The 12,173-nt window shown below is 37.9% G+C and overlaps 1 protein-coding gene across 12 annotated transcripts in view; it reads left to right on the forward strand.

The window, feature by feature from the left end:
* The window catches only part of DYTN (dystrotelin), a 78,073-nt gene that overhangs the window by 3,192 nt on the left and 62,708 nt on the right, over positions 1–12,173 (forward strand). For 7 of the 12 annotated variants that reach the window (XR_004241259.1, XM_032114500.1, XM_032114498.1 and 4 more), the window contains 9 exons: positions 1,616–1,690; positions 2,643–2,832; positions 4,840–4,925; positions 5,480–5,568; positions 6,217–6,288; positions 6,635–6,798; positions 7,652–7,763; positions 9,956–10,101; positions 11,716–11,884. Coding sequence is in view for 11 of the 12 variants with exons in the window: in XM_032114500.1 (XP_031970391.1) it covers positions 1,616–1,690; positions 2,643–2,832; positions 4,840–4,925; positions 5,480–5,568; positions 6,217–6,288; positions 6,635–6,798; positions 7,652–7,763; positions 9,956–10,101; positions 11,716–11,884 (1,103 nt within the window). In the remaining variant the exon portion in view is untranslated. Of the gene's footprint in view, positions 1–1,615; positions 1,691–2,303; positions 2,361–2,642; positions 2,833–4,839; positions 4,926–5,479; positions 5,569–6,216; positions 6,289–6,634; positions 6,799–7,651; positions 7,764–9,955; positions 10,102–11,715; positions 11,885–12,173 lie in introns of those variants that run through there. The other 5 variants (XM_032114504.1, XM_032114505.1, XM_032114506.1 and 2 more) reach the window with 3 other exon arrangements.

Raw genomic sequence — 12,173 nt, forward strand, 5'->3', positions numbered from 1 at the left:
TGTCAGCTTGTTAACAAAGGGCATTTATGCTTCTTGAGGTGAAATTTGACCTACAGCAGAATGATTACATGCTGGTTTTCTGTCCAGAGGGGAAGCTCCCTTCCCCTTCATGAGAAATGAAAGACTTCGATGTCCCTAAATAGCATCTCATCAATAATAATTCTAAAATGCTTTGTATTTTAGTTGGGATTTTTTTTCTTTGCTATTTTACTTGTGTGCCCTCACAAGTTAATTCTGGAACTGTGCTTGACAGGCACAGAATGCCTTACTTTGAGACCACATTTTGTCTGTAAGGGTGGACTTGAATTGAGTAGCAGATGGCTACTGAAACAGATTCCTTTCACTTAGAAAATCATCCTGTGCATGGAAGGTGTTTGAGTTGGATCATGTGTATATTTGTAGCATTTGTATTTGAAAATAAGCATTTGGAACTTAATCCATAGCCTACTGAAAACTGTGGGGGAGTTGTTCTGTTGCTTTCAAAAGGGCTTTGGATCAGTTTATTGAGGAAAGAGAACTGATGATGCGTGGAAGTCAAAACTCATTTTTCACGTTGTATGACATGCTACTCTACATCTCCAAATAATATCACAAAACATAGTATGACAAGAGCAGGACTAAACAGATGGTATAGCAGTTACTGGCATCTTTCTATAGCTTAGATAGCATCTGGGAACCAACAGAGCCCATAATTTGCTGGCTATTAATATTAATCTGGTGTATGTGTTGGAAACCATTGCACACAGATTGGCTCGTTTCCAGACCAAACAGGTAAAGTATTTTGTAAGTTATTTCTACTCGTTTATACATATTTGTTGCTTATCTTTAACCTTAATCTACTGTGTGTAACTCGTCTCTGAAGTACAGGGAGAAAGAGTCTCTGAGGACAGGAGGATAACTGATAAATCCCTTTCTAGTTTCTGAAGTTTAGTGAACAAGCCTTTATTTTTTGGTCTTGAAGTTCTAGGTATGTGTGTAAAGTATCAGGTATAGGTCATGGTCAGCATCTCTTACTTTCCACTCAGAAAAACATCCTTTAGTGACGTGAAAGAAATAAACTGAACTCATATAAGGATATAAGGATGTGGGATTTAGTCAAGCAGATTGAGTGAGTTTGCTAAACAGAGATGTCAACAGTCATTTGCTCTGGTAAATGGCTTGTCTTCTTCTGCAAGTGTCCCCACATGTTGATCTTGACAGATTTGTTTAGTGCTTGAAACAATATGCATCCAAAACAATAACCCTGCTGTGCAGACTGACAAACTGTTCCTTGTAGAAGAGCATCTCTGATCAAAAAACCTGTTTGCCTGAAGAAGTACTATTTCTTTATGATCTTGGCTAAAAGTATGTGCAGTGCGTAACCTCATAACCCTTGTTCTGCTCCATGAATAAACTTGATTCCCAAAGAAGGGTCGTGTCACTGTTTAAAAGAGGACTGTTCCCCCACACAGTTATTTGAAAAAAAAGAAAATGCTTTCTTTTTCTTCTCTTTTTTTTTCCCCCAAATTTTCCTTCAGAGTTTTGATCAACTCCAAACTCCAAATTTGGTTGGTTTGATTTTTAGTTAGTTTTGAATGAACCACTCTATTGAATGTGTGTTTGTTTTCTTTCACAGAGACCTTCAATGATGTTCAGAGCTCCGTATACAGAACAGCCCTAAAACTACGCTCAGTACAAAGTCTTTGCCAGTGTTAGTAGCCAAAGAGAACCCTGTCCTTTTACAAGGAGGAGAATCTGCATAAAATTTGTGTTGCTGTCACCATGAGTTATTATGCTACTTTGCTCTCTCATTTTCCACCTTAGAATTTCAGAATGCACTATGAACACGTAAGATCTAGATAGTGCTTCATACACAAATTGCTTTTTTTCCCTTTTGAATGTCGATGGAAATACATTAGTGAAATTCTAAAATTATGGGAGAATCAAATTATTTTCACAATCTGAAACACTGCTATGTACACATCACTGACAATTATTAATCTTTATCTGTATATTATTATGCTCATGAATAGTCAAATTCTAATGTGTTTCTTAGGAGCTGATTTATTGGAAATAATAATAGCTTATTGAAAATGCATTGACTGGACTATAGGAATTAATGAGAGCAAAATAAAATACGATAGACCAGAAAACTCCTGGTTAGTATTCATTCTCCCTCCTGTCTTTGAAGTGAGTGAGAATTCACCGCAGGCAAAGAGTTGTGCAACAAAGTCCTGGTCACCTAGCTCACTTTGAAATTACTGGATGTAAATTCCATATTGAGCTAAATTTCATTGAAATCTTGAATTTTCCATTTGAAACAGTCTGTTGCTGAAAATGCCCAATATTGCAAGTGAGGTCTTCAGGGTAGCACAGAGAAGGTAACTAGTTTGTTGGCCTTGGACATATTTTTTTCATTTGGGGATGCTCTTCTATGAATATATTTATCATGGTCTCAGGCCTGATATGGTTGATCTGCCTGATGCTCTGTGTCATTGTGGAAGTACCAATGCAGACAGGTACTGGTTTTCTTTTTATGTTGTGTACTGTTTTAGGCTTCATTTTACAGACTTGGTTTATCTAGGTATTTCTAATAAATTGTCATGCTTCCATTCATGAAAAGACAGGGATCCTCATTCATTTTTTCCTCAATTTTCCCACAGTGGATTTGATTGATGTTTCTATGATTCAGCACATCCTGTCAAGTGAACAAAGCCAGATTTCTCTGAACATGCAGCAAATCTCTAGAATGCTGATGAAACTGTTCCAAAGAGCAAGATTAGAAAAACCAGGCCAGGTAGATCGAAGAGCTGCTGAATTCACATTGAGCCTGTTGGTTGCCATGTATGACAGGTGAGAAGAAGAATAAGTGCAGATCCATTGTGAAGTACCATAGAGTCACAGAATGGTTTTTTGGATGGGACCTTAAAGATCATTTAGCTGCCACCCCAAGTACTGCTAGACTGAGTCTGTTTCTACCACTCTTACACCATTTCTGTGTGAAACTCTCCCATTTTGATTGGTTTTGCTTTGTAGAAAAACTGGGACTAGTTCAGCTGTAGGAATATGAGGCACAAAGCTGCATCAAAAAACCGGTGGTCAAATGTTTCCAAAACTGTCTGGAAATCGAGACTTCTCCCAGTCCTTGCTGACTTTTTTTCTGAATAGCTTTACAGAGTAGCTCTTCTTCTGACTTCCAAGACATTTTGATACACTCCTGAAAAAGAATCCATATTTGCCTCTGGAGAACAGTACCCATGCACAGTTCAAGAATTTGCCAGTCACTTTTCATTATTAATTTTTCTCTAGCTTAAAAAGTTCATCTACCAATTATGAAACAAAATTGATGTTTCATAACCAAGCTGAGCAGCTTAGTGAATAGCAAATAGTTTCTGAAAATAATAAGGAAACAGCTCACAGAATGTGTTTTTCTTATGTGTTGTTTGTGAATAATGAGTTAATTCACTAAAGGCAGGATTTGTTTGTGATTGTATCAAATTTAAAAGAGAAAGACCAAGTTCATTGTGCAAGTTATTTACCACAGGTGAAATTTATTCCCTTCTACATCAGAGCAAAGTTTTTTACTGAAAGTAAATGAGATGTAAGTGGTCTGCAGGACTTTCCCTTGAATCAATACTCATTACTAATATAATCGCTACTGCTTAAGGTCCCATTTTATCAAATTTTTTTGTACTTAGAAAAATCAATTAATGCTAAGAATAAATGGTGTATTAAGAAACAAAGCTAGAAATAGCAAGAGTATTTTGTAATTTGTGTGCACTGTAGGGAAATATTTTAGAAGAGTCTTCTTATCAGGACTCTTGTCATTTTGTTTTGCTGCAATTTCTTTTTTAAAAGAAATTTCACAAGTTTCTTGACATGTATATAAGATAGAAAAAGCTTCTTATAATTTTCATGTCATGTCTTCTCTATAGAGGGCTATTCTCCACTAATAACACTGGAACGTATTTCATAGGAGGAGCACTTAGGAATTTTCCATGTTTGTGTGGTAGTTTACTTTATAAGCTTACGTGAACATCTTAAGGGAGTTTGAATGTATACTTTAGCTTTAGTCTTGGAGTTTTTTCTTTGAAATTTCTAGAAAAGCAACAATTTCCCATGCAGCTCATACTTTAGAGATTATATTGCAGCTTTACACAGTGTGGGTTTATCTAAAGACTCTTGAAGACAGTTGAAGCTTTGAAAAAGTAATATCTTAAATATAGATTTCCAGGATTTCCTGATTTTTGGTTTCCGATTCATGTCTGCATTGTCTTTACAAAAAAATAATTGTGTTTTTTGTTAGGTGCCTATGTCACAAAATTGGAGTCTAAATTAATCTCCATTATTTATTATCTAACAGTCAAAACTAAAGTCCTGCTCCTGCATATATCCTTTTGATTAAATTGAGTTTCAGTGAAATTAAATGTAATCAGCCCAAGAGAAGCTCGATGCAGATCTGGGGCCATAGTGGAGCTTCCTGATGATATATGCAAAACTCAGATTGCATCCTTTATTCGCTACTGTGTTTGGGAAGGCTTTCCACAAAAAAGAGCAGAATTTTTTTAGGACATACATTGTACATGTAAAATTACATTTTACTTGGAATAAGAAGTCTTTGAAGGAGATGGTTTTTTGTTTTATGATTGCATGGTATCTTGGAACAGTTAACTCTGCAGTTATGTTCAGTGACAAAGGGTTTTAGACTAAATATCATTGAAATGTTACGTCAGTTATATTTATACATATAAAAGGGTACCTATTTTGAAGTTTTCTTCCTACATAGAAATATTCTATTCTTTAGATGTTTCAGTTTTTATATTCTCAGTGAATGTAGTATAACTTATTTCATTTTCCTAGATCTGGAACAGGGTATGTCAAAACTAGATCTGCTGCAGCTGCCTTAATTTCCCTTTCAGGAGACACTCTACTGGCTAAATACAGAGGTGGGAAATGTATGATTTTATACACTGCCTGAAATATTGAACATTGAGGAAAATTTCTATTGTAATTTTTTTACCTTAAAAGGAAGTACAGCTCTACCATGCAAAAAGTAAATTATTTTGACTGCTTAGTTGTAGAGAAAGGCTGTAGGAGAATAATGCTTTTCAATCAATGTCTGTAGCTGTCTTTGCAATAAAGAGCCTCCAAAGAGGTCATAATAAAGCTTAAGATAAGGAGAGCTTCTATTTGCCTAGCAGAAAAGAACAGAAACCCCATAGTTTTAAAATAGCAATTCACGATTTAAATAGAGCACTTCTTGTATAAACATACTTAAATAGTTTTCTTAATGTTGTGAGAATGAGTTCATTGCTTTCTTCCTTGCTTTCCTTCTCTTTCCCTCACCCTAGGGAGAAGTATGGTCACAGCAGTTGCTGAGAGCCTGTTAGGTACATAATAAAGTGTAGTATTTGGTAGACTGCAATTACCATAGCAGTTTGAAGATAGCTTGAAGACAATTCAGGCTCTGCTAGGATTCCAGCTTTTTTCTTGTTTTCAGCTTTCTTCCAGTTTTATGCTGTCCCTGATGGGAAGGCGACCTTGATTACCCGCAGTGCCCTGAGAAGCCTGCTAACAGACTTAAATCAGGTAATGTCGCTGCAGTGCTGTTACACAACGGATTTTGAAGGAGTGTACTAACCTAGGAGAAAAAAACCTCATGATTGATGACTGAAGTTAATAGGACACTGTGGACATAGGGAGCTACCATGCAGAGTAGTAAAAGAATCAAATTCTGTCCCTTTTCTCAAAATAACCAGTTGCGTTAGTGAATGCCTCTGTGCATTCACGTTGCCTGAGCTTACAGGTCCTGGAAACAGCTGGATACAACTGTTCCTAAAGCAACCCCAAACTTCAGATGTCTGTACTCACTAGAATAACTTGCAGTTGCAGCAAGTTGCCTTAGCATACAGGTATTTCCAGCTGAACTGGTGCTGAAAATGGAGTCTGAAAACGACCTCTGAGATTCAAACTCAGTGTCCTTCACTATTATAGTGTGGAAACATAGTATGTTGATCTGTTACAGTAAGTGAGTTGGAAAGAAATAATTCTGACACACCCTGAACTATGAAACAGCACACTGATGGTATGAATATGAATGGCTTTTCTTCAGAACAGTGTGTAAAATGGCATTGCTATAGATACTTCATCATCTGTGTGCTGTCACCATCGTAGCAGAGCATGATGGGAACATCTGTTTTTTATTGAGGTGTTTCTGAGCCTTTCTTTTTGATGTAGATCCCAGCCATTGTGGGAGAAGGCTGCACTCGGTCTTGTGTGGAAATTGCGATTCATGACTGTTTCCATGGGGTGAGTGAAATTCTGATGTCCTGGGAGATTATTCTGAATGTTGCTGATTGATTAAAAACTTCAAGTGTATCACCACATAATATCCCCGAGTATCTGCTTTAAAGGAGCAGGGCTGATCATCAGTCTCACAGTATGGAACGATTTGTATCTGTAGAAAAGATGCTCAGTAAGATACTACTGAGGACTCTTGCATTTATTCCAAAACCTTTGGAACCCAGTAACATTTTACATGAATGGAAAATCTATGCTAGCAAAATCCAGTATCAGAGCTTTTATTAGGGTCTGTAGATGAGACACCAGTTTTTTTCAAGTGAATGTATGAACCTGAGACATGTATTTTTTCTAGGTTCTGAATGCAGCTATTGTTGAAGAAAAATTCCTGTCCTGGCTTAGATCGGAGCCTGCTGTTCTCCTGTGGCTCCCTACATGTTACAGATTATCAGCCACAGAAATGGTTTCTCACCAAGCTAGATGCAGAGTCTGCAAGATTTTTCCCATTACAGGCATCAGGTGTGTCAGTGGTCTTTAGCATCCACATAATTAGTTCTTACCATTGTTTGCATACCTTATAGGTTGTAACTGATGCACTAAGCAAGAAACTTTGGACGTAATCTAATTTAACCAGGAAAAGAGGGAAAGAGAGAATGCTGCAGTCTAGTGCTCAAGCCTTCATCCTACTTCTCTCTAGCTCACTAGCATAGGTGTGACTATGAAAACTTGCTGAAGGTAAACTGGCAGTCCAAAGGTAAAGCAAATTAAACCTCTGTATCTCAGTTCTTTTTCCTGTAACCAGTTGTATTAACTGGCTAGTTAAGTTTTCCATCTTAGCATCTTGGTCATCTAAGTAATGGAATAAAATGGCATAATGGTATAAAAAGAACCCTCTCCGTTACCTTCTGACCAGAAAGCTCAGGAAAGCATTTTACTGTTACTGTATTTTCACTAACAGTAAGCTTGCAGGTTTAGTTTCTTGCATTTTTAGTTTTTTGCTTACAAATCCTATGTCAGTATTACAGTTCCATGAGAGCAGGAGCAAATAGAGGTAAGCTGGTGCATAAGAAGCATATGAAGTTTTAACTGCATTCTCAAAAATTGGAAATGGTGCTAGAACAATGGTTTCTTCCATGGACTGCATTTCAATGCAGCAAATAAATAATATCAAAACCATTGGTAGGTTCAGAGAATAGTCCACAATCATTTGGACAAAATAACCTGAGTTCCGAGAATGCTGAGGAAAGTCATTACTCTAACAAAGATGTTTCTTTTCCAGAGCCCAGGGATCTGGACTTCCAGTAATCAAGGTTACTTACACCAAGTTCTTACTTGCGGGGAAGTAAATAAAGCCTTTTGTTTTCCCCCACAGGTATCGCTGTTTAAAGTGCCTCAATTTTGATCTTTGCCAAGCCTGCTTTTTCACTGGCCGTCTCTGCAAACCCCATAAGACATCACATCCTGTTGTGGAACACTGTGTACAGGTAGAGTCTCATTGTACTGATTCATTTCTGTGTTGAGGTTCTTCACATAGACAAGTAAGCAGTAGATTCTTGAACTACATTCACTATAATTATGTGTGTATTAGCCATAATGGCCATGACATATTAGCATTAGTAGTCTGGGAACAGTGAGACAGGAAAAGAAATAAAGCAGGCTTCTAACTTTAGAATGAGTGGTTTTTTCTGAAATAACTGAATAGAGCTATGAAGTATCCCAGTGCAAGTCTTCTTCTTAAGGAGTTTTATGGCAAATGGGTGTGTATTTTACTGTATTCTGTGAGATATGGCAAGTTTTCTGTTAGCAGATAATCCTTAAGCCTGTGAAAAGTCCCCTTAGTGTCCCAATGCGCCTTCATCCCAATCCCAATGCAGACTCATTGAGAAATTAATTCATCCTAAAGTTGTACAAACTCCTGCATGAAATGTCTTTCTTTTTCTCTCTTTTCTGAATGTCTTCAGTTTTTCCACTTTATTGTAAGCTTTTCTGACTCATTTGTCTCTGTCAGTTAGGGATACAGGACAAAGAGGTAGCATGTGCCCAACTAAGATCACATACTTAGACTCCATTACAGGGGCAACTTGTGTTATCATCACACTAGTGGCAAAGTACAACACTGGGAATTTGTGTTTGGAAGATCAGCTTCTCCTTTGAGCAGGAGATTCCAGATCTTGTACACAGCAGCAGATGGGGTTTTTGTGGCTCTGTATAACGGTATCCTTCTGTTCCAGTAAGTGAGCTGAACAGCACTTAAGGAAGGTCCACTAAGCTGTACTTCCTGGTCTCCTTCTCAATCCTCTGCAGTTAATGTGAAAGATACCTGGGTAGTCAGTGTCTACACTAAAATTAAAGACTGTTAGACTGCTCCTGTAGTCACCCTTTGTCTGGGGTAGCATTAAACTGTTGTTACTTCATTGCTCTCTTTCTGAAAACAAAACCCTATTGCTAACGCTGTGAGAAATTATATCTGGATGCTCAGTATCTGCATTAAAAATAATAGTTCAGTCCCCCAAATATTGTTCTTCATATTCCATCTGTGAGAAAGTAGCAGAATCAGATGTTAACTAATCTCCTCATGTAGAGATTTCTAAGTAGAGACATTAAAATTAATGTGAATGGAGAGTGAATGGGAGTGTGTGTTTGTGGGAGCGCCCGAAGGAAGGGCAAGAGAGATAAAGCAAGGCAGGAGATGTTACAGCCTGGATTGCAGCCATCTTGTTGCTGCAGTATTGCAATTGAATCACTGAACTTCGGCTTCCTTTGTGAAACCCTAGTCTAACACTAACCCTGTAAATATTACTTTATAAACCAAATATTGCAATACAGGCCAAAATCTATACCAAAATTTAAAAGATAAGCTACTCACTATGACAGATAGGATTTTTATATCTGTTGTGTGGGACATAAAGTAATCAGCAGTAAGTTGCTATCCCCATACCTTCCACTCTTAGCAGATGCTGTCCTTGTCTGGGTAAGTTTTCACACTGCCTTTGTCAGGGATTGAGCTGCTGAGTGGGGGTTTGAGATATCTGCACTGTTTTTCCTTACCGTGCTGACACCTTGTGGTAATGTTACTACCACGTTGAGAAGCCCTAGGAGGGATGTGGTGTGTTTTCTTTGTGTTTTCCTGCTCAGTCTGTCAGGGCTCACCCCGTGTTCTGCAGCAGTCACCTCCTGGACCAGAATTGTTTTATGTCATCCAATAATACAGCTACTGAGTTTAGTTGTTGTACATGAGCCTGACACTCCTGTGATAAATGGATGTGTATTTTACTATATTCTGTGAGAGGAGGATGTGAGCCATGGAAGACTATATCTACTAATGCTTTATACAAGTATAAAAGTATTTCTTCCTTAGATATTAGTCAGCAGAATTATTGTTGTGACTGTGAGCTTAATCATTGTAACTACCAAAATCCTGTGTCAGGCATTTCCAGGCTGCCTGACTTTTGTCCAGGCAGTGTTTTTCCTAAAGGAATTGGATCTGCCCTTGCCTGTGGTCCTGCATCACCACCCGCCTCAGCTCCTCTTCCAGGGCTCAGATAGCAGCCATGAGCCTCGTCAGATGGTGAAAAGGTGGACCTTTGCTTTCTGCCTTTGCCTTGGACTGTGTCTGCTTCTGGGCAGTACCTGTTTGAAAATTCCCTTTCTTCTTTATTATCCCTCATTCCAACAGATGTCAGCAAAGGCGAATGCAAAGCACTTTCTCCGCACCATCAGGAACAACCTGTTTCAAGAGCGCTGCAGAAGAAAGGAGGCTCAGAGAAGGACAACTCTGGAATCAGTGGAGGAGAGGCACTTCCTTTCTCACAAAAAGACTTTGTGAGTTTCAGTTTCAGATGAATTTATAATCTCTGAATGTCAGGCTGTGGAATATTGCTTGTTTGTGTCCTTTGAGTAAGGGGTTTTGTTATGACAGATACCATTGGTTTTTCATTATTTTTCCCCTATTAAAAGGGGAAAAAATAACTGAGAAGTTGCTGCACATTGTTCTGTAGCTTAACCATGCTGACAACCTAATGATCAGTTGTCTTGTAAAATACAACCTGCTTGTGTCTTACTTCCCTACTTCCTTATGTTGTCTCTTTCACTCCATTCCATTTCTTATACTCAGTCTAGGGTCAAGCATTGCAAGTATTTACTACCTTTCACAACTGCATGGGTTTTTAAGCACCTCCTCTGTGACAAATCCATTGGAAATTAACTGTGAATACTTTCCACATGTGACCCACAGTGCATTCACTGACAGGCATTCTACTCAAGTCCCACTAAATTGGAGGCCTCTGGAACTACTCACAATAGCAAGCAACTGATCTCACCATTCCTCCTCTTTCAGACCAGTTGTTTCATGTCCTTTGGTTAATATTTAAAGTTATTACTGTATTTCTACTGATCACAGTGTTTAATAATGAGCATTGGAGGTTATGTTGAGATTTTTCCCAATAGTTTCTCCCTCCTTGCTATGAGATTTTGGTTGATACTTAGGTGTAGAAACTGAAGGGAATGATCATAGGAGATTAGCACTACAAACATACAAAGGGTGAGATTCCTTCCTAGTTGTATAAAGATCTAGCAAATGTCTTGCATCTGACACATGTTCTCCAAATGAGGCTTCAGTGAGACTGAAATAGGGAAAAAATAGTCAGTCCTCTCTAAAATAATTAATTTCATCTTTATGTGAAGGAGGAGAAAAATCTGTTTATAAAACTGGATTGTGCTACTCTGGTAGGTTTGCAGTTAGAAAACAATTTTTTGTATACTATAAGACCAATGGATGATAGTTACAGTGATCCTCATGGAGAATATTATTTGTTTGAGAATATTATATGTTTGTTTTTTAGAATGTGGTGAAATGCAAAACATCTTTCATTGCTAATATTTCCTCTCTTGTATTCAGCAACAAAACAATATTTAATAATTTTGAATGTAATTCAATCTTTCTGGAAGAAATCAAGATTTCTCTTTAATTCTGTGGGGGTTTGCTTATCTACTTTTTGCGTAGCAATGAGACAAAGAAGAATTTGAGGTTGCTGTTACAAGTGTCACTGTGGGGCTGATAAATATCTAGGCTTTTCCTAGCATCGAATGGACTAAACAGCAGCATACTTTGCTATTTTTTGTACTTGAATTTCCTAATATATTTAACTTTTGGCTATAGGAAGCAAAAAAGAGAAGCAGCAAATTGCAGAGACTAAATGGGTGGAAAGAAGAACCTGTTGCTGAGATTCTGTTGGGGGAGTGGAATTTGTTTTCAGGAATTTAATTCTTTCAACCAAAATATGCCAGCAGGCATAGGTAAACTTTATGTCTTGCTTAGTCAATAGCACATCTGTCTGTCTATTTACACTGCATTAGCTTTATTTGGCTCTTCCTGGCTAGCAAAACCATGTGAGTCCTGATCCTTTCCCTACTCATTATTTCTCTGTTGGTATGCAGTCCTCCTGTGGAATTCAGTGCTTCATCACTACCTGGTCCTGAAAATGTGTCTTTCCCAATGGACAGTTCTGTCCCAGAGTCACCCAGGTTCACACCTGAAAACAGGACTGTAATGCAGAGGAGTGACAATAACAACAAGACACCAGAGCAAGGCAAGACAATAGCACAGGTGAGCAAAACGTGAAGCAATAATAGTGCTAAAGCTGTGAAGAAGACCTAGCAAGTTAATTATCTAATTGCCTTCTAATTCCAATGAAAATGTGATGGGCAGCTTCACCTTTCTGTTAATTCCTCACTTTTGGAAAAAAATGTGGAATCTGAACACTTAGTGAAGTTTGAACTTGGTATCTTCCCAAGATTATTGACTAACTCCTTAACTTCCATGACCTTCAGAAGCACCTGTAAGAATATTTGCTTTGGGGTTTTTTGAGTTGTTGTAGAGTAGCATGTTAAAGTCT

This window comes from Corvus moneduloides, chromosome 7 (genome assembly GCF_009650955.1).
Source record: "Corvus moneduloides isolate bCorMon1 chromosome 7, bCorMon1.pri, whole genome shotgun sequence".
Lineage (NCBI taxonomy): Eukaryota > Metazoa > Chordata > Aves > Passeriformes > Corvidae > Corvus > Corvus moneduloides.